The following is a 24,484-nucleotide window of genomic DNA, read 5'->3' as shown; positions in this document are numbered from 1 at the left end:
CACGACCTCTATTTAAGCAGACAAGGTCTAAGGTAAATTCATAAATAAAACTCAAATTTACAAAAGCAATCTTTATTTACATCTCAAACTGTACAGTACTATACACTAGAGAAATGACAAACAGTCTTAAAACTTTGATCTAATCAACTTTTCAAAATGGCGACACGAGAGTTTAAATACAGTACAATTAAAATACTCAACAAGTTAACAATATATATAAAAAATAAAATCAAATGATTGCTATTAAATACTCATATAAATACAATGGAAAAATTCAGACCTTAGACGGAATTAAAACCTGTGTATAATTCGTGACAAATCCTTCGTCATTGACCCAATAGCTTATTTAATAAAGTGACTGAAGCTTGAAGTCGCAAATTCGAATCTCGTCTGAGGTTTGAATATTTTCATTGTATTATTAGTATTCCATTGCAAATATTATCCGATACACGGTCTCTGCGTATTAAAAATAATAGAAATAAAATCAATCAATGTTTTTCTTTCATAATAAGGCTCTTTAAAGTAATATTATTGAAGGTGCCTCCACATTCCAATGTTGTTCAGAAAATCTTATCTATGAGCGTTACAGTCAAACTAAAAAAAAGGAAATAAAAAACCTAAAATATAAAAAGTAAAAAAAAAATACATTAAAAATCTAATTTTAAATAAAATCTCTCACCCCATCATCAAAACATCGAACATTCTCAACAATGTTTATGACATTTTACAATTTTTAATTTCCTATCAAAGAAACTATGAAAGACAGCGGAAAGTTGAAAATTTGAACATTTAAAAGGGTAACACTATTGAATCAAGGTCTTCAAAGGCTTATTATACACATGTACTGTTAATTAAGACCCGATGGAATCGAGTTGGTGATCTACAACCCGCCACTAGCGCCAATTCGTGCAGTGGCACTATTTGGAACGACGTTAGATCGACAGCTAACAATATTGATAACACTGGGCCCTAATTCTGCTGTTTACAATTACCGACGAATTAATGGAAATTCTCTTAAACTTAAACAACGCCCTTATATTTTGCGAACACTTTCATAGAAGATTCTTTGCATTGAATTTGAGTGTTACGCGACTCGAGATGGGAAACCAATAAGTTGCGTCATAACTATTTAAATGACTGTTAAAAATATTAGAATATAATAGAGTATTGATCAAAAAAATCTCTATCTTCAGACAGATTTCCAAAAAATATTGAATACGGATTTCTTTTCTCTTATCTCGTAATCAAAAATTAATAGTACAGTGATTTAAAATCTCGTGTGACGTCACTTACCAGTACGCTTTACTAGCAAGTGACGTCACTAGCCTCCACTACCATACATTTCATCATCATTAGTGCTTTTAATCTTTCTTACTTTTTAATAATGTGATGAAATCAAAAATACATACATTTTTTAGAAATCTGTCTGACAGACTAAACAAATTTATATTATTAGATTTTGTCATATGAAGGCTATGATACTCGCTTTTGGTTCCGTTCAATAGTACCTTTATAATCGGCCTAGCCTTTTCCCAACTATGTCGGGGTCGGCTACCAGTCTAACCGGTTTCAGCCAAGTACCAGTGTTTTACAAGGAGCGACTGCCTATCTGACCTCCTCAACCCACCTGGGCGACACGATACCCCTTGGTTAGACTGGTTGTCAGACTTTTCAAGGTTCTGACTACCTGTAACGACTGTCAAAGTTGTAAGAATAACAGCCGGGATCCACAGTTTAACGTACCTTCCGAAACACGGAGGAACTCATTATGACAAAGATGGTCACCCATCTAAGGACCAACCGCGTCAAGTATAGCTTAACCTGTGATCGTTTCACTTCTGCGGTTATAGCTTAGCCACGAGCTCCTCCAATAGTACCTTTAGAAGTCAGAATCAAAATTACATAAACCATTATCTGGAGATAATTTACAGTACATAGTATACATATGTATATTATATCGCGATATTTTAATTTGGTAAGGTATTAAGACAATGTATTTAACCCCTATTTAAGTTAACAGTATCACGAGAATAAGTGCTTTTCAAGTAAAAACGATGTGTTTTTATTATTCAAAAGGTAAAGATAGATGAATCTAACTATATTTACATATTTAAATACTAATATTTGCTACATTATATTTGCATTTCACACAATCAAACATATTATTACAGAGTGGTTTATTTAAGGAAGGACATATTTTATACTGTATTCGTCTATAATGTTCTACATAGACGACCCTTGTCTTCAACAGCAGTTACAAAGCGATGCAAATAAGAATAGGATTGTCGATAACCTCTATCTGTCAAATGTCACTTAAAAAGTAAAGTTTGATAAAAAAAACTTATTTTTAAATCAATATTAGTGTTATGTCAAATTTAAATAAAAACATTGAATAAATGATCAAAGGGATGATTTTTCAATCGCCAGATAACTTTTATCTGACGAATATGTTTGTGTAGAAAATATGACAAACCCATATTTATTCCTCAGATAGAAGTTAACTGACGATTGAAAAATCGATTCTGATCAATTAATTTTTCACTCCAATAAATACATTTAAATAAAAAAAAACTTGCTTTGCTCACTCTAGTGGTAAGAATTGACAGCTATGACGTCACAATATGTCGCAGTCGATCCTATTCTCATTTGAATCACAATGGACACAAGCAGTAGTCGCACCTGACCCTCTGTATATAACACACACGTGAACAAGCATACAAGCAAGAATTTGTTAACAATTTCATAGCACCTCGTTTCACTAATTGATTCAAATTATTTTTTAAGCTTTGGTGTTCACTAAATTGGGTTCAATCGACTATTTATCAAGATTTTATAAATTATCAATTAAATAATATTATAATAATTAATTATTAGAAAATAAAATATATAAGTTAAGTGTTTTAATATATTGTTAAAAATATTTAATTTAATTTTAAACAACTTAAATACAACGCCATCTAGTCTCAAACTAAGCAGAGCTTGTATTATGAGTACTAGACAAGTGATAAACATACTTATGTATTTCTCAATACATACATGTTATAGATAAAAAACACCCAGACAGAGAAAAAATGATCGTGCTCATCACACAAACATTTGCCATGGGTGAGAATTGAACTCGAGACCTCCGGTATAGCAGTCAAGTCCACCAGCCACTTTGCCATCTAATAAATAATCGATTTGAACCCAACAGTTTAAATCTACTAAGGCGTGTTTTAAGCTTATATCTTTATAATAATTAAAACAATTTATCACTAATACGGTATAATTATTTATTTTAAAATTTGTCTTTTTATTTATTGCAGTGTATAGACTATATTTATTTATGACATATACCCATAGACCCGGGCCCCGATTCTACTATTCTACAATGGCCGATGAATGAATGGCAATTGGATTAAATTTGAAATTATTCCGATTCTCTTAAGCATTTTTCCAATACAATAATTGGAACTTAATTGTATTGACCTTGGGTGTACCATCCTGAATTTCCAATTATTTTGCAGGAAAAAATACAAAAAATGTCATTTTAAGCCAATTTTCATTAATTCATCGGCCATTTTAAATAGCAGAATTGGGGCCCTGCCCTTTTTAATTATCTATGGATTATTTAAATAATTAGTTGTTTTTAATACTATTCTATCTCGACTAGAAAAACGAGATTAAAATTCAATTTAAGATCACACCGTGCGATATATTTATTTTCAGTATGTATAAAAACCCTGTCCGATCCTTGAATCTATATCTATACTAATATATAAAGCTGAAGAGTTTGTTTGTTTGAACGCGCTAATCTCAGGAACTACTGGATCAAATTGAAACATTCTTTTTGTTTTGAATAGACCATTAATCGAGGAAGGCTTTAGGCTATAAATCATCACGCTACGACAAATAGGAGCGAAGATACAATGGAAAATGTGGAAAAAGACAGGGCAGGTATAAATCAAAACATATCTTCTACCCACGGGGACGAAGTCGCGGGCAACAGCTAGTGACATATAAGGACATTTAAGTGACTTGTTAGACGCTCTAAAGAAAATTTTGAAAAAAAAACTATGTGAAATCGAAATATATTTCTTCAGCAAAGAATTTAAGGAGAAATTTTAGCCAGAATTTTGGGTAATAAACCTAAATTAAAAACACTCAATTTTAGGTAGTTACTTAGTTGTTATAATCTAGAAGTTTTCATAGTTAACCTGTACGATATTATTTAAAATTAGATAAATTGATCAGGGATAGATTGGGATAGATCAGGGATAGATAGATTGCCCACAAATGTGGCTCAGAACAGGGAACCGTGGAAGGATTTGGAGAGCCCAGCAGTGGGAAAAAGTGGGCTAGTAAAAAAATAATCACAAGTCATCATCGGCCTAGGATTTTCCCAACTATGTTGGGGTCGGCTACCAGTCCAACCGGTTTCAGCTAAGGAAAAAAATAATCACAAGTACATAATGTTTTTACACTACACTTATATTTCTTAATTGATCGGACAGGGTTTTTGATACATACCGTTTAATGTAGTTTAAAATTGAAATATTCCAACAAAATATTGTAAAAATAACACTGAATTCAAACAAAAGATACATGTTTGATCTATTATCAATTTGAACAAAAATATATTTTCAATTATTGTTCTCAAACAAACACTTATTCTTTCGAAATAATATATACGCACCAATAGTAATAGGGATGATGCCAATTTTTTTTGCAGTGCCCGTTTTTTGTATAATAATTGATACGTATTTTTTAATTTGTCCCGCAAACATAAATTGACCAAATTACAGTGAATGAAACTTACGCGTGAAGTCACGATTGAGTATAAATTTTACTCTATCGTTACGTCACAAGCCCCCTCTCCTAAACTTTAAAGCAGTTAATCTTTGTCAATTCTAGATTTCCTAAAAAAGGAAAAAATACCTGTCTCATACTTTTCAATTATCTAACTGAGGGACTAATGAGATTTTTTTCTTTTTATACCCAGTCATCATCCCTATTATTGTAGTTTTATAAATAACTGAAAACAGACTTAATTAAAAATGTTTTATTTTTATTATCCTTCTTTTTATTGTAGTCGGGTAATAAGATTGAAAGCACATTAAAATCAACTTATTACAATTATAAATTCGATTTCAAATTCTTGTTCTATTTTTTTGTTATTTAAATAATTAAGGGTTTTTTTGTTGTTATCATGAGAAAAAAATAGTATATTATCTTTTATTCTAGCTTTTACGTATATATATAGAATATATTTTGCTAAAGCTAAACTAAGGTTTGAAATAGAAACTGATGTTTTAGAATCAAAAACAAAATCGAAAAATTAAAAAAAACTTAAACACTGCAAAGAACAATAAAAAGAAATATTAATAAAAAAATATTACAAAAACGTGCAAACTTATCAACTAAAGGAATAAAAAATAACTATTAACAACTTTCAAATACTGTTTTTATCATTTTTTGAGCTTGTTGTCATGGTATAAAATAATTCAAATTTGAGCCAATATACGAAATAATTTACATTTTAATATAAACTACTTTTCATTCACTTAATAAAGATTCACGCGTATTAATTAAAATCGCCCGACTAGTTTCAGACCCAACCGAAAATCATGAATAAACCATTATTAAATAAATAATAAAATTATGAATAAGCCTCACAAAAGTTATTAGATACAAAAAACTCTTCATCTTGAATATTTTTTACCTACAAAAAAAACCATTCAAATGTAGGTTTTAAAATAAACAGTTTTTTGTACAGGACCCTTACAATGGCGAGCATAGACTCACACTTACCCAAACACATTTCGTTACCAAAAATCGATTTCCACTGAATTAACTTAGAATACCATAATGTTACTTCTCGGAGTTCTAGAGAGATTATCGTCTATGGTTAGGTACATATTGAATGAGAAAAACATGGCGGTCGAGGAGAGGAAGTGCCAAATGTCGTGAGAGTCGTACAATTGTAGTAGAGAACATTGTCTGTTGTTCTGACGCGACTGCGCTGGGGTCAGCTGTGGAAGAAAATTATATCATCATCATCATCATCATCACCATCACCACCATCACCACAATCATCATCATCATCACCACAATCATCATCATCATAATCGTCACCATCACCCTCATCACCCTCATCATCATCGTCATCATCCTAACCTTTTCCCAACTATTTTGGTGTCGGCTTCCAGTCTAACCGGTTTCAGCTGAGTACCAGTGTTTTACAAGGAGCGACTGCCTATCTGACCTCCTGGTTGACCCTGGTTGTCAGACTTTCTGTCTCCTGACTACCCAGTAGTATTTTTTTGGAGCAGGTTGTTAAATAATATTATTTATCACAATTGGGACTGTACAGATAGGTTACCACGTCAAACCGACTGTGAGTGACGTGTCGTGGTTTCGTTTGTGTGATCCACGAATGCTTGTCCTGAGTCTGGGTGTCTTTGTGCATGTGACTTGAATTTTTGTGAAACACCCCGCGATATAAGTATTATATGCTAGAGCACTTAGGAAGCGGTGAAGGGTGGGCGATACGGAGAGCTCTCTGTGTAACTGACACTCAATAAGTGCTACTTTATGGCCTATTTTAAATAAATAGAATAAAAAAAATCAAAATCAAAAGTTTTTATTTCAAGTAGACCGTTTTCCAGGCCCTTTCAAAACGTTAAGGTGATGGCTCTAGTTGCGCGGTTCCAAATGTAATATGTAGTCCTAATGAAATGTCAAGGCATGTCAAAACCTTCAGGAATGAAGACATGGAAACTAATAGTGGCAAGTCTGACAAAATTTATCTAGTCGACCACCAGGGAGGCCACATGTACCGAGACAATACTAAGACCAAGCGCGCTTATCATCTACATAATCACTAATTTTATAATAATTAATTAGCATCGTCATTTTGAACTTCCTAAAATGTAAACAAGTAATATTATTAGGCAGGAGACATTTTTATTTCTTAAAGAAGTAAAAAAGAAGATGTTTTGTTATACGTACCGCCCAATTAGTATTCTGGTCTAAATAGAAGTAGCTGGATCCGAACCATATGGAGTACGTCATCGCGATGAACACCCAGCTGTGGGAAAAGTAATGTATTTAACAAAATCATTATTTCAATGAATAAATAAATAAATGATATGAAGTTGCCAATGGCGACTTTGATAGCATGTTCTCGAGAGGCGTCAGAGGTTAAAAATTAAATTAATTAACTAAAACCATTAGGTCCGATTTTTCAATCGTCAGATAACTTTTATTTGAGGAATAAATATGGCCGTTTGACATATTTTCTATACAAAAGCTGTCAAAACGTCAAACATATTCGTCGAATAAGTTATCTGGTGATTGAAAAATCGGCCCTTAAAGATGCAACGGTTAACTCTCGTGTATTTATCGGGATTGCCCGACTCAACTTACCGAAATCAAGCATTATTACAAAAAAAAACCCTTAGTACATCTATGTTCTAAATGCTGTGTGTCCCTATAATAGGCATGCATATGAGAAACGATGTTATTTTTCTGTTTTAATAAATAAATTTTGGAAATTTTTGGATTTAGATTAGGAATTATTTGGAATACAAGCTTTGAAATTTGGCTTAATTATTTGTTTAAATTGCTTTTAAATAAATAATTAAGCCAAATTTCAAAGCTTCTTTTCCACGCGGGCAGAGTCGCGTTCACCAGCTAGTCAACTCATATGATGTATTTGTAGATCATACCTGTACCACCGTATGGACTCCCGATGCAGCAACTTCATCACGATGTAGAACAGAGTGTAGAGGAACAAGTTGCTCATGAGCACCAGCAGCAGGTGAGAGGCGAAGTCGCGGCTGTGTTGGGCGACGCTAGACGGACAGACAGACATAACAATGAATTGCTGTTCGTTAGTCTCGCTAAAACTCGAGAACGGCTGAACCGATTTGGGTTATTTTAGTCTTTAAATATTCGTGAAAATCCAGGGAAGGTTAAAACGGTTTAAAAAATATGAAAAATTGCAAATGTAATCTAATAGGGATGATGACTGGGTATAAAAAGAAAAAATCTCATTAGTCCCTCAGTTAGATAATTGAAAAGTATGAGACACGTAATTTTTCCTTTTTCAGAAAAAACTAGAATAGACAAAGATTAACTGCTTTAAAGTTTAGGAGAGGGGGCTTGTGACGTAACGATATGGTAAAATTTATACTCAATCGTGACGTCAAGCGTAAGTTTCATTCACTGTTATTTGGTCAATTTATGTTTGCGGGACAAATAAAAAAATACGTATCCATTATTATACAAAAAAACTACAAGACGGACACTGCAGAAAAAATATTGTCATCATCCCTATTGTCATTAATTCATTGGCCATTGTAAAATATCAGAATTGGGGCCCTGTTGTCGCTAACCGCGCATTGAATTCTTGTGTGCATTTCTATCAATAAAACTAGGTCTGAAGGTGTCAGAAAATTGTGTTTGTATTTCGTTTTATTATTAAAAAAACGTACATGATAATAACATTAAATCTGGTGCAATACCCAACAGAACTATCGACATGGTTTGTCTGTTGGATCTTATTAAACATACATAAGTGTAGTATAGGCATAGTATATATGTCCTAACAGTGTCCGACTGAGCTTGTGTCCATTTTTGACTGAGCTCAAATATTAGAATACGCTTACAGACCCTCGCATCTTTACCTTATAGACAGGAGTATCTCAACTAATATTATAAATGCGAAAGTATCTCTGTCTGTCTGTCTGTTATGTTTTCAGGTCTAAATCACTGAACTACTTTTAATGAAATTTGGTACAGAAATAGAGTTAACCTTGAGAAAGAACATAGGATAGCTTTTATCCCGGACTTTTAACGAGTTCACTTGGAAACGCAATATAACCGACCTCGACGCGGGCGAAGCCGCGGCCGAAAAGCTAGTATTTTATAAATGTGTCCTAACAGAGTCCGACTGAAAGTCAATTTTTAACTGAGCCCAAGTTTTAGAATACGCTTACGGACCTTCGCACCTGTACCTTAATAGACAGTAGTATAGAATATAATGTAATGCTATAGTCACCCGTAGGCGGCGATGGCCCAGTTGGCGAGGTTGGCGATGAGCAGCAGCACGCAGCGGCCGCAGTGCGTGGGCGTGATGGCGGCCAGCGGCCGCGACAGCAGCGAGCGGGCCGCGCGGGACACCAGCCCGCCGTCTGCGGGACACGGGGACAGACCCACTGTGTACTAAACTATCACTAACAATGTTGTTTGTTATCCTACTCTACAAATGAGGTAAACTAGGAAAGCTATAAAAGTATATCTCCATATATTTTTAAAAAAACGACTCCCCTACTAAGGAATTTTATACTTGTGTCGCGGGAGGTTCACAAACATTCAAGTCACATGCACAAAGACATCCAGACTCAGAACAAGCATTAATATATCACACAAACCCATCGATACAAGGCTTAAGTTCCTTAACGAAGGAGTCGTCTTCTGAAAATATTATTTGTAACTTTTAAATGTGTTTTTATTCTTCATTCAATCTTACCACTATCATCGACAAGTTTAAATGGCTGATAAAGACCGTTATATATAATTAACTTACGTATCACACTATTTGTTCAAAATATACTCCTAAGTTAACCAAACTAAACCTAACTAAACCAAATTTGATTATAATAATAATCAAATTTGCACACCGTGTTTAATTTCATCCAAATTTAAAGACAGACTTACATCATAGTACAAAAATACTTAAAAAAATCTAGATTTTTCCAACTCACCCAGTCTAAACCTGCCCAGGTAGTATATCTGGAAGGTCATGATGAGGCAAGTCACGAGGTGAAGGACAGTGAACGCTATCCAGAAGTAGAAGTTAGCGTTCAGCACTCCAACGAGACCTGGGAATATAGTACTTATAATGATAGAGATAGGGTATGTTTTACAATGGCAGTAGTCGACATGAAGCGTTATATACGCTTTTAGTAAAAATTCGAATATTTGGAGAGTCTGATCTTTTTTTATATTCTATTTTGGGTATGGAACCCAGAAGGTAAAACAGGAATTCAGTTGCTAAAGATCTGCTGTCCGTGCGACACCATGCTGATCTCATGGACAATAGATAGACATTTTAAATTCAGAAATGATGTATTTCTACACGCAGTATAACATCAAACTCTCAAAACAAAAATCGCGTAAACTACGGTTAAAAGGTAAAAATTTAATGTCGTAAAAACTTTTTTCTGTTTTTCTATTATACAGAACCCTCAATCGGAATTTTTATACCTATTTCCCACTCATAAAATATACACTTGTCAACTTTCATTTGTTTAAACACACGCGGACGGAGTCGCGGGCAACAGTTAGTTAGACAATAAATTAGACTTACCAATAAATATAATTAAAGCTAGCACTCCGAAGGTCGCGTGTGCCCTCGCGTTGATATCCGGGTGTCGAGACTGGTATATCTTGACCATGCATAGCACTGAGGTCACATACATGAATGATGTATCTGGAAAAACATAAGTAATAAGTAATAAATTATAGATTTAATAAAATCTAAATACCCACGTTTTAAATGTCACTCCATTCAAATTCTATCACATTTGATCCTGCCGTTTTTATATCTTCCCGATAAGCTAGCAGACTGAAACTATCAGGGTAGCTTTTAACCCGATGACAATGCAATTTTCAACTATAAAAACGGCTTTGATAAAATTTTAATGGAGTGACATTTAAAAACGTGGGTTTTTACATATTTAAATGTATTTGTTAGGTAATGTATCGCATGGAAAGCGGTCGCTGCGCCAAAGTCACCACACTATGGGAGGACGGCGAGCCGTGGGAGGCCTAGGAAGCGGAGGCGAGAGGACCTTAACGCTTACCACGAGGACTTCTTCCATGTTACCCAGGATAGAGAATATTGGAAGGATTTAGGGGAAGCCTTTGCCCAGCAGTGGGACACAGTGGGCTAGACAAAACCAAATGTATTTATTTTTATGAATACACTTACCAAATTGAAAGTTCATGCTGTTGGGACAGACGTGGTAGGCGGCGGACAGCAGGCCCTCGCTCACCAGCGCTATGCCCATCGCGTACAACAGCCCGAAGTGTTGCGGGATGCCTAGCTCTTTCTGTTAAACAAACTTATTAATAAAAAAACTATATCTATATTGGTGTAAATAGAAGACATGTTGAGTCTATTAGAGGGATTTTTTTTAAATAAAACGACTCGCAATAAAGATTTTAATCATTGTATCGCGGGTGGTTTCACAAACATACAAGTCACGTGCACACAAATATAAAATAATACGAAATTTTATGTGCATATTAGGTAGGTCTGAGAATAGGATAATATATATTTTTTATGCCAGTCATCCCGAGTAGAAAAAATCGTGGACCGATGGACATCGTAGCCTCAAAACAACGTAGCCAATAGGGTTTAATTTTAAACCTATGTGGAACTCTAAAAACCAGTCAAATAAGAGTCGGACTTACTACAATCAGGGTTTTTTAAATTGTGGTTGAACATCTTAACAACTTTTTTACTGTTGGGATATCATCTAATGACTCATTTTTCGCTTTGAGTTGATCGGAAAGGAGAGTCAGACTTCTACTGACCAAAACACCACTCCCTTTGGCCTTCGTGTACCGGCGCCGCGATAACCCTATCAGAGATAATAAAACCTGTCCGGGAAAATCATCAAATGACTCCTTTAGCTTTGGGTTGAGCGGAAATAAGTGTCAGACTTCTACTGACTAAAACTCTGGGTGGGTTGTTGGTTTGTTCCTTCCTTTGGTCTTCGTGTACCGGGGCCAGGTAACCCTCACCTGTTCGGGCGTCTTGTTCTGGTGCGTGCTATGCCTGCGCCAGACCTGCGCCAGGAACAGCAGGCCCAGCAGCACGTAGCCCAGGTTGGAGTACACGTGGTTGAAGTCCGACAGCACCAGCAGCGGGTGCGCGCACAGGAAGTTGAAGTAGCACAGGTCCTGGTTGCCCGACTGGTTCAGCAGCTAGGGAGAGAAGGTGGAGCAAGACATATAGAATAGGCGAAACAATCGTTTACTTTGTCTGCAAACAGCTAAAACAGCACTTATGCCTAAAAGTGTTTACTGCATGGCTCAAGTGATTTATAATAAAATACCCAAACAATGGAAAAAATTACCCCTATTTAAATTTAAAAAGTATTTACTATTTTTTTTATTAAATAAAGCTTAGTATGTTATAAGTGAATTAATTAGCGAAAAATATTTTTTCTTAGTTTATAGTTTTTATTAGATTCAGATTTAAAATTGCATGCCTTCATGGCAAAATATGGCTGAACCCTTAATAAGTGTCTGCGTAACCTATATTACCCCACATTTGCGAATAAATTTATATTTATCTTTCATATAGAAGAAAATAATGTTCTAAATAATGTTCCTCCGTGTTACGTAAGGCACGTTAAATTGTGGGTCCTGGCTGTTTTTTATACATCTTGTCATGGGTAGTCAGAAGCTTGAATGTCAGACAACCAGTCTAACCAAGGGGTATCGTGTTGCCCAGGTAACTGGGTTGAGGAGGTCAGATAGGCAGTCGCTCCTTGTAAAACACTGGTACTTAGCTGCATCCGGTTAGACTGGAAGCCGACCCCAACATAGTTGGGAAAAGGCTATGATGATGATGGGGGAGGTCTGTGCCCAGCAGTGGGACGTAGCCCAGTATTAACTCACCCGTTGATAAGTGACGACTAGCTGTATGACAGGCAAGGTGTAAAACACGGCGACAGTCAAAACATTCCACAGATACATCTTGGATCTAGCTGAGAGCACGCGCGGACGACATCTGTTGGACAAAATATGAAACTAATATTAGCAAAAGTTGTGAAGTTATTACTTAAATAGAATAATTATGATTACTATATCAAAAGTTTAATTGGGCGTTGTCAAATTACATTATTTCAAGTAAGTCATTTTAAACTAAATAAAGTTATAATGCACTAGACAATAATTAATACAAATGAAAAAATAAAATATAGTTTTTCTAAATACATAAATATAATATATAACTATGTCTATCAGTTATCTAGTACACATAATACAAGCTTTGCTTAGATTAAGACTAGATATTTTTTATTATTATAATCAATCTAAGCTGGCAACACAATTTACCACAGCATATCTTACCTAGCTAAGTTGGCAACACACAGTTTCCCGCCTAATCTGTAGATATCCTTATCCGTGTTCACATCGTCAAGAGTTGAGAAATCTGATTCAGTATCTGATGATGAACTGCCATCTAAAAACAAAAAATACATTCATATTTTAGGGATTTCTTTGACCCCTATTTTGTTTTGTTTAAAAAAAACCCCTTACTGTGTCGCGGGGCTTTCACAAACATTCAAGTCACATGCACAGAGACATACAGACTCAGGACAAGCATTTATTTATTTATACTTTATTGCACACAAATACACACTAGGACACTATGTTCTTGGAAAGTTCATGTACAAAGGCGAGCTTAACCCAGAGTTGGGTTCTCTTACAGCAAACCTTACGAGAGATTTGATATAAAAGGAAATCAAAACAGCGCAACAGTATTTGAAGAAGAAAAATAATGCTATCATACTAATTTAAAACGTCTAGTTTCATAAACATAAAAAATACCTACACCCAATACAAAATACATATTTATTCATTTACGGATCACACAAACGCTTGTCGTACGCGGGTATCGAAACCGCGACACGTCGCTTTCTGTGGCGACCTCAACTACTCCGCTACAAGTACAGTCAACCTAATAAACTGTATTTTACATAATTTTCAATGAAATTCTTACCTGGACAAGTTCTCTGTTCAGCGTACATGTCCCCTTCACCAACGAGACAGTGTCGCGAGCTCTCGCCGCTGTGCGAGTCTATGGCCACGCGGCGGCGGCGTGTGGGCCCACTGCTGGGCAAGTCCTGGGGGACTGGGGGAGTTGAGAGACCCTCTGAGGAGGGGAGAAAGTGGAGTTATATATGTGTGATGATGGTAAATATTTGTATACCAAAAACTAAATTGATAAAAGTTGAAATATTTAATACAATGCTGTGTCAAACAGTAAATTGACATATTTTTTGGACTTCAACAGTACTTTTTTATTTATTTGAAAACATACACAAAACATTTTATTTGTATTTCCCAACGCAATAATGATTAGTTTTGTTTATGCAAAAGGGTTTTCTAGCTATGATTCAAGACCAAAATCGGTCTAACCCTGTCATGATTATGAGCTTTTTTCCAAGAGAAGGTAAAAGTTTAATAGTATGTACATATATGTCTATCTGTGACACTATGCCTCCTAAACAATGTAGCTGGTTTTCTTTCTATCAGCGGGATTTCAATTTTAGATAATAGGGATGATGACAAATTTTTTTTGCAGTGTCCGTCTTGTAGTTTTTTTGTAAAATAATGTATACGTATTTTTTAATTTGTCTCGCAAACATAAATTGACCAAATTATAGTGAATGAAACTTACGCGTGACGTCACGATTGAGTATAAATTTTACTCTATCGTTACGTCACAAGCCCCCTCTCCTAAACTTTAAAGCAGTCAATTCTAGTTTTTCCAAAAAAGGAATAAATTCGTGTCTCATACTTTTCAATTATCTAACTGAGGGAGTAATGAGATTCTTTCTTTTATACCCAGTCATCATCCCTACTAATTCAACTTTTTATTTAACACACCCTAATCAAAATATTCCTTAGCTTTCTATAAAAAAATCCCCAAATAACAACAATAAGATACTAACACATACCTTCCTCACTGGTCACCAGTTGACCTTGACCTTGTCCGTGACCTATGACCTTCTTCCTGCAGAACACGGCTATGATGAAGGCTACATAGAAGGAACTGAAGAATGCTAGCACCGCGCCCGCGGCTATAGCGTACTCCTGGTAAGATATCGTCTGAATTATCCTGAAACTGTGTTATATAAATTTAGTATATATCATCATCATCATCATCAACATAACCTAGTTGCTAAATAAATGCGGACAACATCACATACATTGTTCTGAACCCAAAGTTAGTTGCTAAAGCACTTGTGTTATGGAATTCAGATACAACGAAGGTACCACAAATGCGCAGACCCGAGACAATGTAGAAATGTGAATTTTTAAATTGTCCCGACCGGGGATCGAACCCGGGACCTCAGAGCTAGCGACACCTTGAAACCGGTGCGTACGCCAATCGACCACGGGAGTCGTTCGTCGTTTCGATCAATTTTTATCAAACATGTCTAAAGACACTCGCACATAATTCACCTTTAATAAAAAACAAACTAAATTGAATTCGCTCAATCCGTTCGGGAGCTATAATGCCTCAAACAGACAGACACATCAAACTTATAACACCATACATTTGCGTCGGGGATTAAAATGGCATTACTATAATATTAGGTTTCAAACCTGATCAATAAACATTCGACTGAATGAATAGCCGTGTCGCGGGTTCGATCCCCGCGTAGAACAAGCATTTGTGTGATTCACAAACATTATTTTGTCCTGAGTTTTGGTGTCTTTGTGCACGTGACTTGAATGTTTGTGAAAGCCCCCGCGACACCAGGATAAAAAAATAAAGAAAATACATTCTAGATCATCGGCCAAGCCCCAACTATGTTGGATACAAAGGAACTCGTTATGAAAAAGATGGTCACCCATCTACGGACCAACCGCGTCAAGTATCGCTTAACCTGTGATCGACACTTATGCAGTTATAGCTTAGCCACGAGCTCCTTATATCAAATCATACGTTATAGATACCTACCTGAAGGTTTTGACCCGGCCATCGTTGGTCACTAACTGCACTACCTCCTCCTCGGCCCAGCCCAGGTAGTGCGCGACGCGAGGTAGTGTATTGTTGCCGGCCTTGTCAGTACAATCCTCGTCTGATGTCTTCACAATGAACACTATGTAGAAACCAACTGGGAATGTGTCTTGCTGAAATAGGAATTATTGAAGTTTTTGGGATTGGAGTTTCTCATGATTGGTTCAAGAAGAAAGAAGAAATTATTTAAGAGAGGTTTAAAAATGGCGGAGGCTATCAATTTAGTAGTTCTTTAATTGGAATCACGTAAGATGAGAATAACTTATTTATTAATGAAGTTACAAGAAGTCTGTTACCGTGCAAACAATTTGACTGAAAATATCTAATAAGTCCGTGAGGTACATTACGAAAAAATATTGTATAGGTATTTTATATAGATATATATTCTGTTTTTCCACCAGGACGATTTAAAAAAAATATTTGATACGTATGTTATGGGCTAAACGGATGAATGAAGATGAAACGCATCATTTTTTTTATATATCTTTTTTAGTAATCCAGTGTGCTTAGTCAATAAACCAAGTTACTTTTTTTCGAAATCGATTATAAATAATTGAATACTTACTGTGAGAGTGATCCCGCCTCTTCGCGTCATAGTTAAATAATATCCATCGTATAATATATCTCTCTCATTATCAAATACTGGGCACTGGAAAATAAAGATATTCATCAAAACTTAAAACTTATTCAAAATTACTACAAGATACAACTAAAACTACTTTCTTGATTTTTATGTTTTTTGAACATTTATATAAAAAAGCTCAATAAATAGATATACAACCTTAAAAATAAAATATATATTATGTGAGAAGAAGATCGAATGGATATTTTTCTTTAATTAAAATTAAACCATTCAATAGTTTTCAAAAATGTTACATTTAAGGTAAAAAGAGAAAGGAGAAATAAAGATTTAAACTTATATTATTTTTTAACAGATTCTCCATTTTTTACAAATTACAGAAACAAAATAGAAAGAAGATAAATTACTAATACAAAACTATAATTTTCAAACTATTACTGGTAATTTGGCAACTAATAAATTTTAGCATATGGCAACATTACAAAAAAAAAACAAAACGAGAGTACTCACCGAAAAATTCTGTATCGAAACAACAGCACATATATCATCGTCCGATTCAATCATGACGATCACACTCTTAGGTCGATACAACCAGCTGTGGGAATCCAAGTTGCTCATCAAATAATGCTTATGCAAAGTCGTTTGTTCATCATCATTCAATTCTGTGTTACACAAATACTTCCTTTTCGCGTGTCGGTAAGACAGGTCCAGATCATTCGACTGATCGAACGGGAAGAAATAATACATCGGTTGGCTTGGCGTTATTGTTAAATTCGTGGTAGAATTTAAACGGACGAAGAAATCTGTGACGGTTTCTACTAAAATGGTAACATTTATCGAATCCGGTGATGATGATGTTAGATGTATTATTGGTGTGTTTTGTGTAGAAACATCTGTAAAGAGGGTTTTATTAAAGTTTTCAGAACAAGGCAGAGATGGTTTTTGAAAATTAGACTTTAAATTTTTAGATTAAGATTGTAAATTGCGTATGGAATCTCTGTCTTGTTATTTAAAAGCTATGGTATACAAATGTTATTATTTATTTAACTCATATCATAAATTAAAAACTGTTTGAACATATCTTACGATACTATAAATCTTTGAACAGCAAATATAGGTTAAAAATTAACTACTACCGTCGCGAACTCGTGAATCGACATCAGATCTTTATGTCTAGGTTTAAACTCTGACACCAGGTTGTACATCAACCATACGATATCAATCAATCAATTAAAAGTCTTTATTACATAAAATCAAAATCAAAAGTTTTTATTTCAAGTATGCCGTTTTCCAGGCACTTTCAAAACGTTACAATGATGACTCTAGTTGCACGGTTCCAAAGTGTCATTCTTATGGAGAAGAACCGGCAAGAAACTCCAAAGTTACTCTTTAAAAAGTTTTAACTGTGGGAACGAGTGTTACTTATATTTATAAATTTATAATAACAGATTCGGACATTCTGAGGAGCTCGTGGCTAAGCTATAACCGCATAAGTGATTCGATCACAGGTTAAGCTATGCTTCATGCGGTTGGTCCGTAGATGGGTGACCATCTTTGTCATAACGAATTCCTCCGTGTTTCGGAAGGCACGTTAAATTGTGGGTCCCGGCTGTTATTCCTAAATCTTTGACAGTCGTTACAGGTAGTCAGAAGCTTGAAAAGTCTGACGGCCAGTCTAACCAAGGGGTGTCGTGTTGCCCAGGTAACTGGGTTGAGGAGGTCAGATAGGCAGTCGCTCCTTGTAAAAGACTGGTACTTAGCTGAATCCGGTTAGACTGGTAGCCGACACCAACATAGTTGGGAAAAGGCTAGGCCAATGAGTATTTTGTTATATCTATTCAACTTGTTAACAGTTATGAGTTAAATAAACAATATAAAGTGCATATCACGCAAAGCATAATAATATATAAAAATATTAATAAAATTACAAGCATAGTAATAGCTCATCTTTACTAATAAAAAAACCTATATTTAAATAATATAAAATCGCAAATATTCAGGGAAAAAAACTTGGATATTAAATCAAAGTGCATTTTTATTCCTATTTCTTTCGAAATAATATTATCTTTCGTCCCCTTTATTTTGAAAAACGCTATAGATGTGGTCTCGTATAAACGCCAAACACCAAACCCCATTTTTTCTTCCAATATATTTTCGCGCCAAAATCAAGCTGATTTAGTCAGATAAATACTTAACAGGCCAACAATCTTGATGCGTCGTCGTTTTGAATCTAAACTATACTCTATCCATACTAATATTATAAATGCGAAAGTATTTCTGAATGTCTGTCTCGCTTTCACGCTAAAACTACTAAACCGATCGTAATGAAATTTGGCACACAGGCTTCGATTACTGCGGATACGAATTTTCGCAACATCCCTATATTAAAGTGTATACAGTCACGCTGTAATACTGGGGCCATACTAATGAAAAATGCCATTAATTATCGCGATTATAATAATAATAATCATATTCCACAACTTTCACACAACGCCATCTAGTCTCAAACTAAGCAAAGCTTCTATCATGAGTACTAGACAACTGATAAACAAAATACATACATAATATAGACAAATTACACCCAGACACAGAACAAAAGATAGTGCTCATCACACAAACATTTGTGCTGGGTGGGAATCGAACCCACGACCTCCGGTATAGCAGTCAGCGTCACTAACCCCTAGACCAACAGACCAGTGGAGATGGTGTATAAGGACGTTAACAATAGATAACAATTTTATTAACGCGATAATTATTTTAATTAGCCTCTAGTATGGCCCGAGCATAAGCAGACTCTGCTATTAGCGTTCATACGAGACCAGGGTCTATTAATAGATATATAATATAATATGTATATATATATATATAAAAGTTATCAATAAATATTTACGTATTAGAGGACCACAGTAGACTCTAATCCTGTTCCCACTGACTAAAGATAGCGTGAACAGAAAGAAAACTTAAATTAAAATAGGGATTCATCAAATTCAAGAGAAGTAGGAAAAACTATAATAATTTTATTTGATACTAATCTAACTAAGTTTTATAATTATAAAGTATCGTGGATTATTTAACAATTCTTAAATTGGACATTTATTTTCGCAACTAGCAATTCTTGTAAAAATATCGTTACTGGTAACCCTTATACTGTATACTAAAATAGTAATTGCTATAAAATAGGAAAATATTTTCGTTGTTTTCTTAATACTCTATTCTTTACTTACATTTTATCAGAAAATTAGTAAAGTCGGGAATTTGAATATTTTATGGCTGTATTAAAAAACGTTACTGAATCAAAATAAGTTTTAAAAAACCCACCAAAAATGTGGTTTTATCTCTTGTAACAAAAATCTATACAATACTCTTATATTTGAAAGTAAAATATGCCATATTTAAATATCACGCATTTAATCGTTTCTCTTTACAAAACACCGAAATTAACACATCTTTTTCGTATTCAGACATCTGTCAAAAAGGTCATCTTAGCGCGGACAGAGCAAACGTTTCCGAATACAGCCTTTTAAGTCAACCTAATGAAACAAAAACCCACGAAAGTACTATCATACTACATACACCTCAACATATATATCGAATAACAATATAAATACAAATATAAACACAATTATATATATATAACGACTTACCACAAGTATCTTCGTCATCTGTAAACATGTTATTGTGAGGGCATAGTGTTCGAGATATATTCGTGAACTGCTCCAAGCTGACTGGGGTCTGGACTAGCATTGGGAGCTGCCAGGAGAACACACCTGGAAATATAATAAGCATTTTATAATAATAATATAATTCCACAACTTTAACACAACGCCATCTAGTCTCAAACTAAGCAGAGCTTGTGTTTTGAGTACTAGACAACTGTTAAACATGCTTATATATTTCCAAATACATACGTAATATAGATAAATTATTACACCTAGACACTGAACAAATGATCGTGCTCATCACGTAAACATTTGTCCTGGGTGGGAACCGAACCCACGACCGGGCGACCTCTTGTGTAACAGTCAGGGTCACTAACCACTAGACCAACAGACCCGTCCCGTATATTAAAAAGAGCTCGTGGCTAAGCTATAACTGCATAAGTGAATCGATCACAGGTTAATCTATGCTTGACGCCGTTTGTCGGTAGGTGGGTGACCATCTTTGACATAACGAGGTAATCCGTGTTTGGGAAGGCTCGTTAAATTGTGGGTCCCGGCTGTTATTCATACATTTTTGACAGTCGTTACAGGTAGTCAGAAGCTTAAAGGTCTGACAACCAGTCTAAGGTGTATCGTGTTGCCCAGGTAACTGGGTTGAGGAGGTCAGATAGACAGTCGCTCCTTGTAAACACTGGTACTTAACTGAAACCGGTTAGACTGGAAGCCGACACCAACATAGTTAAGATTAGCCAAGAACTTTAAGTACTTGCATGGTGACTGTTTAAAGCGACAGAAATGAAATATCGTGGTAGTTCAAAAAATATGTGAAATGAAATTCGATTCGTTCAAGACTTTTTTCCAGTTATTGGAAATATACATACCCTTTTGTTGTCTCGCTGTAATAAACAAGGGGTATGTTTTATTCGCGAAATCACTCGCCACCGTCACTCGGGCCGGAGTGTCGTATGCCTCCGTCTCCTGAAATAATATTACATATTTGAGGTTATCATTCATCATTCCCCTGCCCTTATCCCAATTATTATTTGGGGTCGGCGCAAAATGTCTTCTGCTTAAGTACCTTTCTATCTGACGTCATCTCACAAGAAACACTCTTTGCAGCCATATCGTCTTTCACAAAATCCACAATCCAAAAAGGTAAAATACGAAAAAAGATCGGTAGATAAAATATTCTCTATAGCACACCACGTAACTACAGGTTTTGACAAAGAAAAATAGTTATGTTTATGTTAAACAATATCTTATTTAATTTGAATTTATCTTTATATACATTTTCAATGTTAAAGTCCAGGTGTAGAATGTTTTGATCAAAATACTTTCAAATAATCCAAGTTAATCAAATTAAAATCATTTGAAACAAATAAAATTTGCTTTCAAACTTAAAATGTAAGTTAAATTACTTTCCTATAACACAATGCACTCGTGAATTAATAACAGCGCCATCTCTCGACAAACTAAGACAACTGCAAGTCGAGTTGGTTCTAAGTTTTGAAACTAGATGGCGTTGCTTACAAAGAATACTGCAGTATAGTCTGCAACCACACTTTGCATACATAATATATAAGCTAATGGATATTTATTTAGAAACTAGGTCACTTGTAATTAAATATTTGATGTAGATTAGAAGATAAGTTTCAATAATTTATTATTTCTGTTCATCAAAATTTTATTGTCAAGGTATAAGTTTGTAAGGTTGAATAGTGAGGTTTGTTCAAAATTGACCCTACAAATATAGCACCAATAGCAGAATTGACAGTTTTAGGATGGGGAGAAGAAGGCTAGAATACTCCATCCCAGTAGTGTTGCTATTAGATTTTAGCATAATAATAATGTTACCACTGAACTGATTTTAATGAAATTTGGTACAGAGATAGAGTAGACCTTGAGGAAGAACATATAGATATAACCGACCTCGACGTGGTCGAAAAGCTAGTTTTCGCATATAAAAATATAAATATTATATAATTGTTTAATTAATTACTTACCCCAGCAAACTCCAGTATATATTCAGTACTCTTGTTAACCGAGATTGTGTATGGAACATTATATTTGTATCTGTAACAAAAGATGATTAATTTTTTGAGTTCTTAAGTTATAGTCTTTCTTAGGATTCATTGGTAAATTGTGAAGTGAATTTTAAAGTTTCAATGTCAGTTGAGTAGTTTATTTTTTCATAAGTGCCTATTCAGTTCATAATATACATCTTTGGGATTATATATCTTTTTGTAACAATATAAAGTAAATTAATGACAGATTGAAAAACAACTTTTTTTATTATATTTTTGAGCAGTTTGGGGTCGAAACGTTCGGGACATGGGGACCAGGTGCACGAGTTCTTTATAAAGAACTCTCAAAGCGTTTGGTCGACTCTACACGTGATCAGAAGGCTGGTCTATATTTTGCCCAAAGAATTAGCATTGCCATACAACGTGGCAATGCAGCCAGCCTTCTAGGCACGTTTCCCGACTGTGGCAGGGATGAAGATGTCTTTTTTGATGTAAATAAATCTTTGTAAATAATGTATATTTTTCTTTTTATATTGATACTTTTTTGTGTTATAACTGTTTAGAAACATGCTTGGTCAAGGGATTAATTTCTAGAGTGATAAAAGAAAAAAAAAAAGCACTAGCAATATTCCTCTACTTTGTATGTTTATTCCTTTGTGACAACACTATCTTATAATGAAAAAAACTATTGAAGTATTGATTGATTCTTTAAATAAAAATAATTATAAAACACAAAGAAAGTAGTTCAAAGTTCATGACACACAAACAACAATAAAAACAAGATAAATAACTTGTCCTTATTGTTTATATTATTTCCTCAACTTGTGACTCATAGTAACATACTATTATTGATAAATAAAACATTGTTAACTATATTATCTTTTTTATTAGAACATTGACTATGACAGATAAGAAGACATATTGCGCAAATCTATATATTTTTTGTTTTTTAACTTGTAAATATTTAACTCTGTAAAATTGTAAATAATCTAAGCCAATATGTCTTCTTGTAAGAATATATATATTATATATTCTTACAAGAAGACATATTGGCTTTATTTTATTTTTGTACCAACAAGTATTATAGAGAGGAATAATTATTTTTTTTTGTAAATCTCTGTGGAATTGGCTGAATAAGCTTGAGTCCTTTGACTAAAAGTACATGTGACAACCCTGAAGTCAGAGACCACAGAGTGAGTGAGTTGGAATAAAATTTAAAAATGGAGTAAATAAAATGAAAAATGAATCTTAAGTATGTTTTTTCTCTATTCATATTGTTGAGACTGAGTTTTTTAGCTAAATATTCTTTGAACTATAGGTTTATAAATAATCTATTCAAGCTACAAGATTTTAAAATTCTAGACAATTTAATAAGGATGAAGTTACTCTAGTTGCAGATAATAGTCATTAATGAATCGAGTTTTTTTAATAAAAATCAGGTCAGGGGCTTCCCAGAAAAGTACCAGTCAGGCAGAAAAAGAAATATTTTTCAAAAACAATAATAAAAATAATCGAAACAATTAAATTATCTAAAATTGTTCCTACTTTGTGTCACAAAATCATATTTATACACAAAAACATAGTTTGAACAATAACAAGTAATTTTTGAGCTAATTACATCACAAACAGTTCAATATGGATTTTATTTTCATTTAAATTTAAATCTTTCCATTTGTAATCAATAAAGAACGAATAATGCACGTTTTAAGAGTAAAACTATAGAAAACCTATTAAACAAGGTTTATCAGTGCAATTAAACAAATACTCACGTATTGTTATAGTGGAAAATAATTTCGCCTTTGTTGATATTTTCTTGCATACATATGTATGGTAAACCGATTAAAAACACTACTTTTATCCAACTTAATACCGCCATCTTTATTATAACTACATCAAACTGATATGTTTACGTTACGAATCATTTAATTTGTATTCAAATGAGACTTAACAATTTATCTTTAAATAAAATTCTGTGTTTACGAGAAACCGAATCACCGTAGATTTTGTGAATCAAAACTGAGGTGTCAGATTGTTATGTCAAATGCGATGTTAAAATAAGTGCTGCGATTTAGTAATAAAAATACTAAATCTTGGAGTATTTACGACGAAACAATTTCTAAGTACCATAATAGACGCAGATATAATTATGATAAATTATTAAAATAAATATAAAAATTGATGCTGTTTAATCACACTTTCTTTTTGATAAAATTTAGTTTATAGGTAAACACCTTGGAATAACACAAAGAATAATTTTAAAATTCAAGACTCAATACTTTTATGTTACTATTCTAATATTATGAAAAGGTGTTACATAATATTAGTATAGTACACTATGGGCCCTTTGGGACATGCAACTTTTTCAAGGGAAGCTAATGTTTTTAAAGCTATAAATATCATTCGAAAA

At 34.1% G+C, this 24,484-nt stretch overlaps 1 protein-coding gene across 1 annotated transcript; it reads right to left on the bottom strand.

Annotated features, from left to right (window-relative positions):
• Window positions 1–5,462: 5,462 nt before the first annotated feature.
• LOC113498747 (SID1 transmembrane family member 1-like) lies at window positions 5,463–24,104 on the bottom strand. The gene is made up of 19 exons (XM_026878887.1): window positions 23,847–24,104; window positions 22,057–22,126; window positions 20,935–21,031; window positions 20,039–20,161; window positions 16,905–17,287; window positions 16,380–16,463; window positions 15,755–15,927; window positions 14,745–14,911; window positions 13,784–13,936; window positions 13,132–13,243; window positions 12,679–12,790; window positions 11,797–11,979; window positions 10,979–11,099; window positions 10,355–10,477; window positions 9,750–9,866; window positions 9,044–9,176; window positions 7,710–7,835; window positions 6,991–7,069; window positions 5,463–6,011 (listed from the first exon to the last, which is right to left on the bottom strand). The coding sequence occupies exons 1-19, from the start codon at window positions 23,951–23,953 to the stop codon at window positions 5,835–5,837; spliced, it is 2,640 nt and encodes an 879-aa protein (XP_026734688.1). The 5' UTR covers window positions 23,954–24,104; the 3' UTR covers window positions 5,463–5,834.
• Window positions 24,105–24,484: the final 380 nt, after the last annotated feature.

Source organism: Trichoplusia ni, chromosome 11, assembly GCF_003590095.1.
Source record: "Trichoplusia ni isolate ovarian cell line Hi5 chromosome 11, tn1, whole genome shotgun sequence".
Lineage (NCBI taxonomy): Eukaryota > Metazoa > Arthropoda > Insecta > Lepidoptera > Noctuidae > Trichoplusia > Trichoplusia ni.
This window is presented reverse-complemented; position numbering and strand designations above follow the sequence as displayed.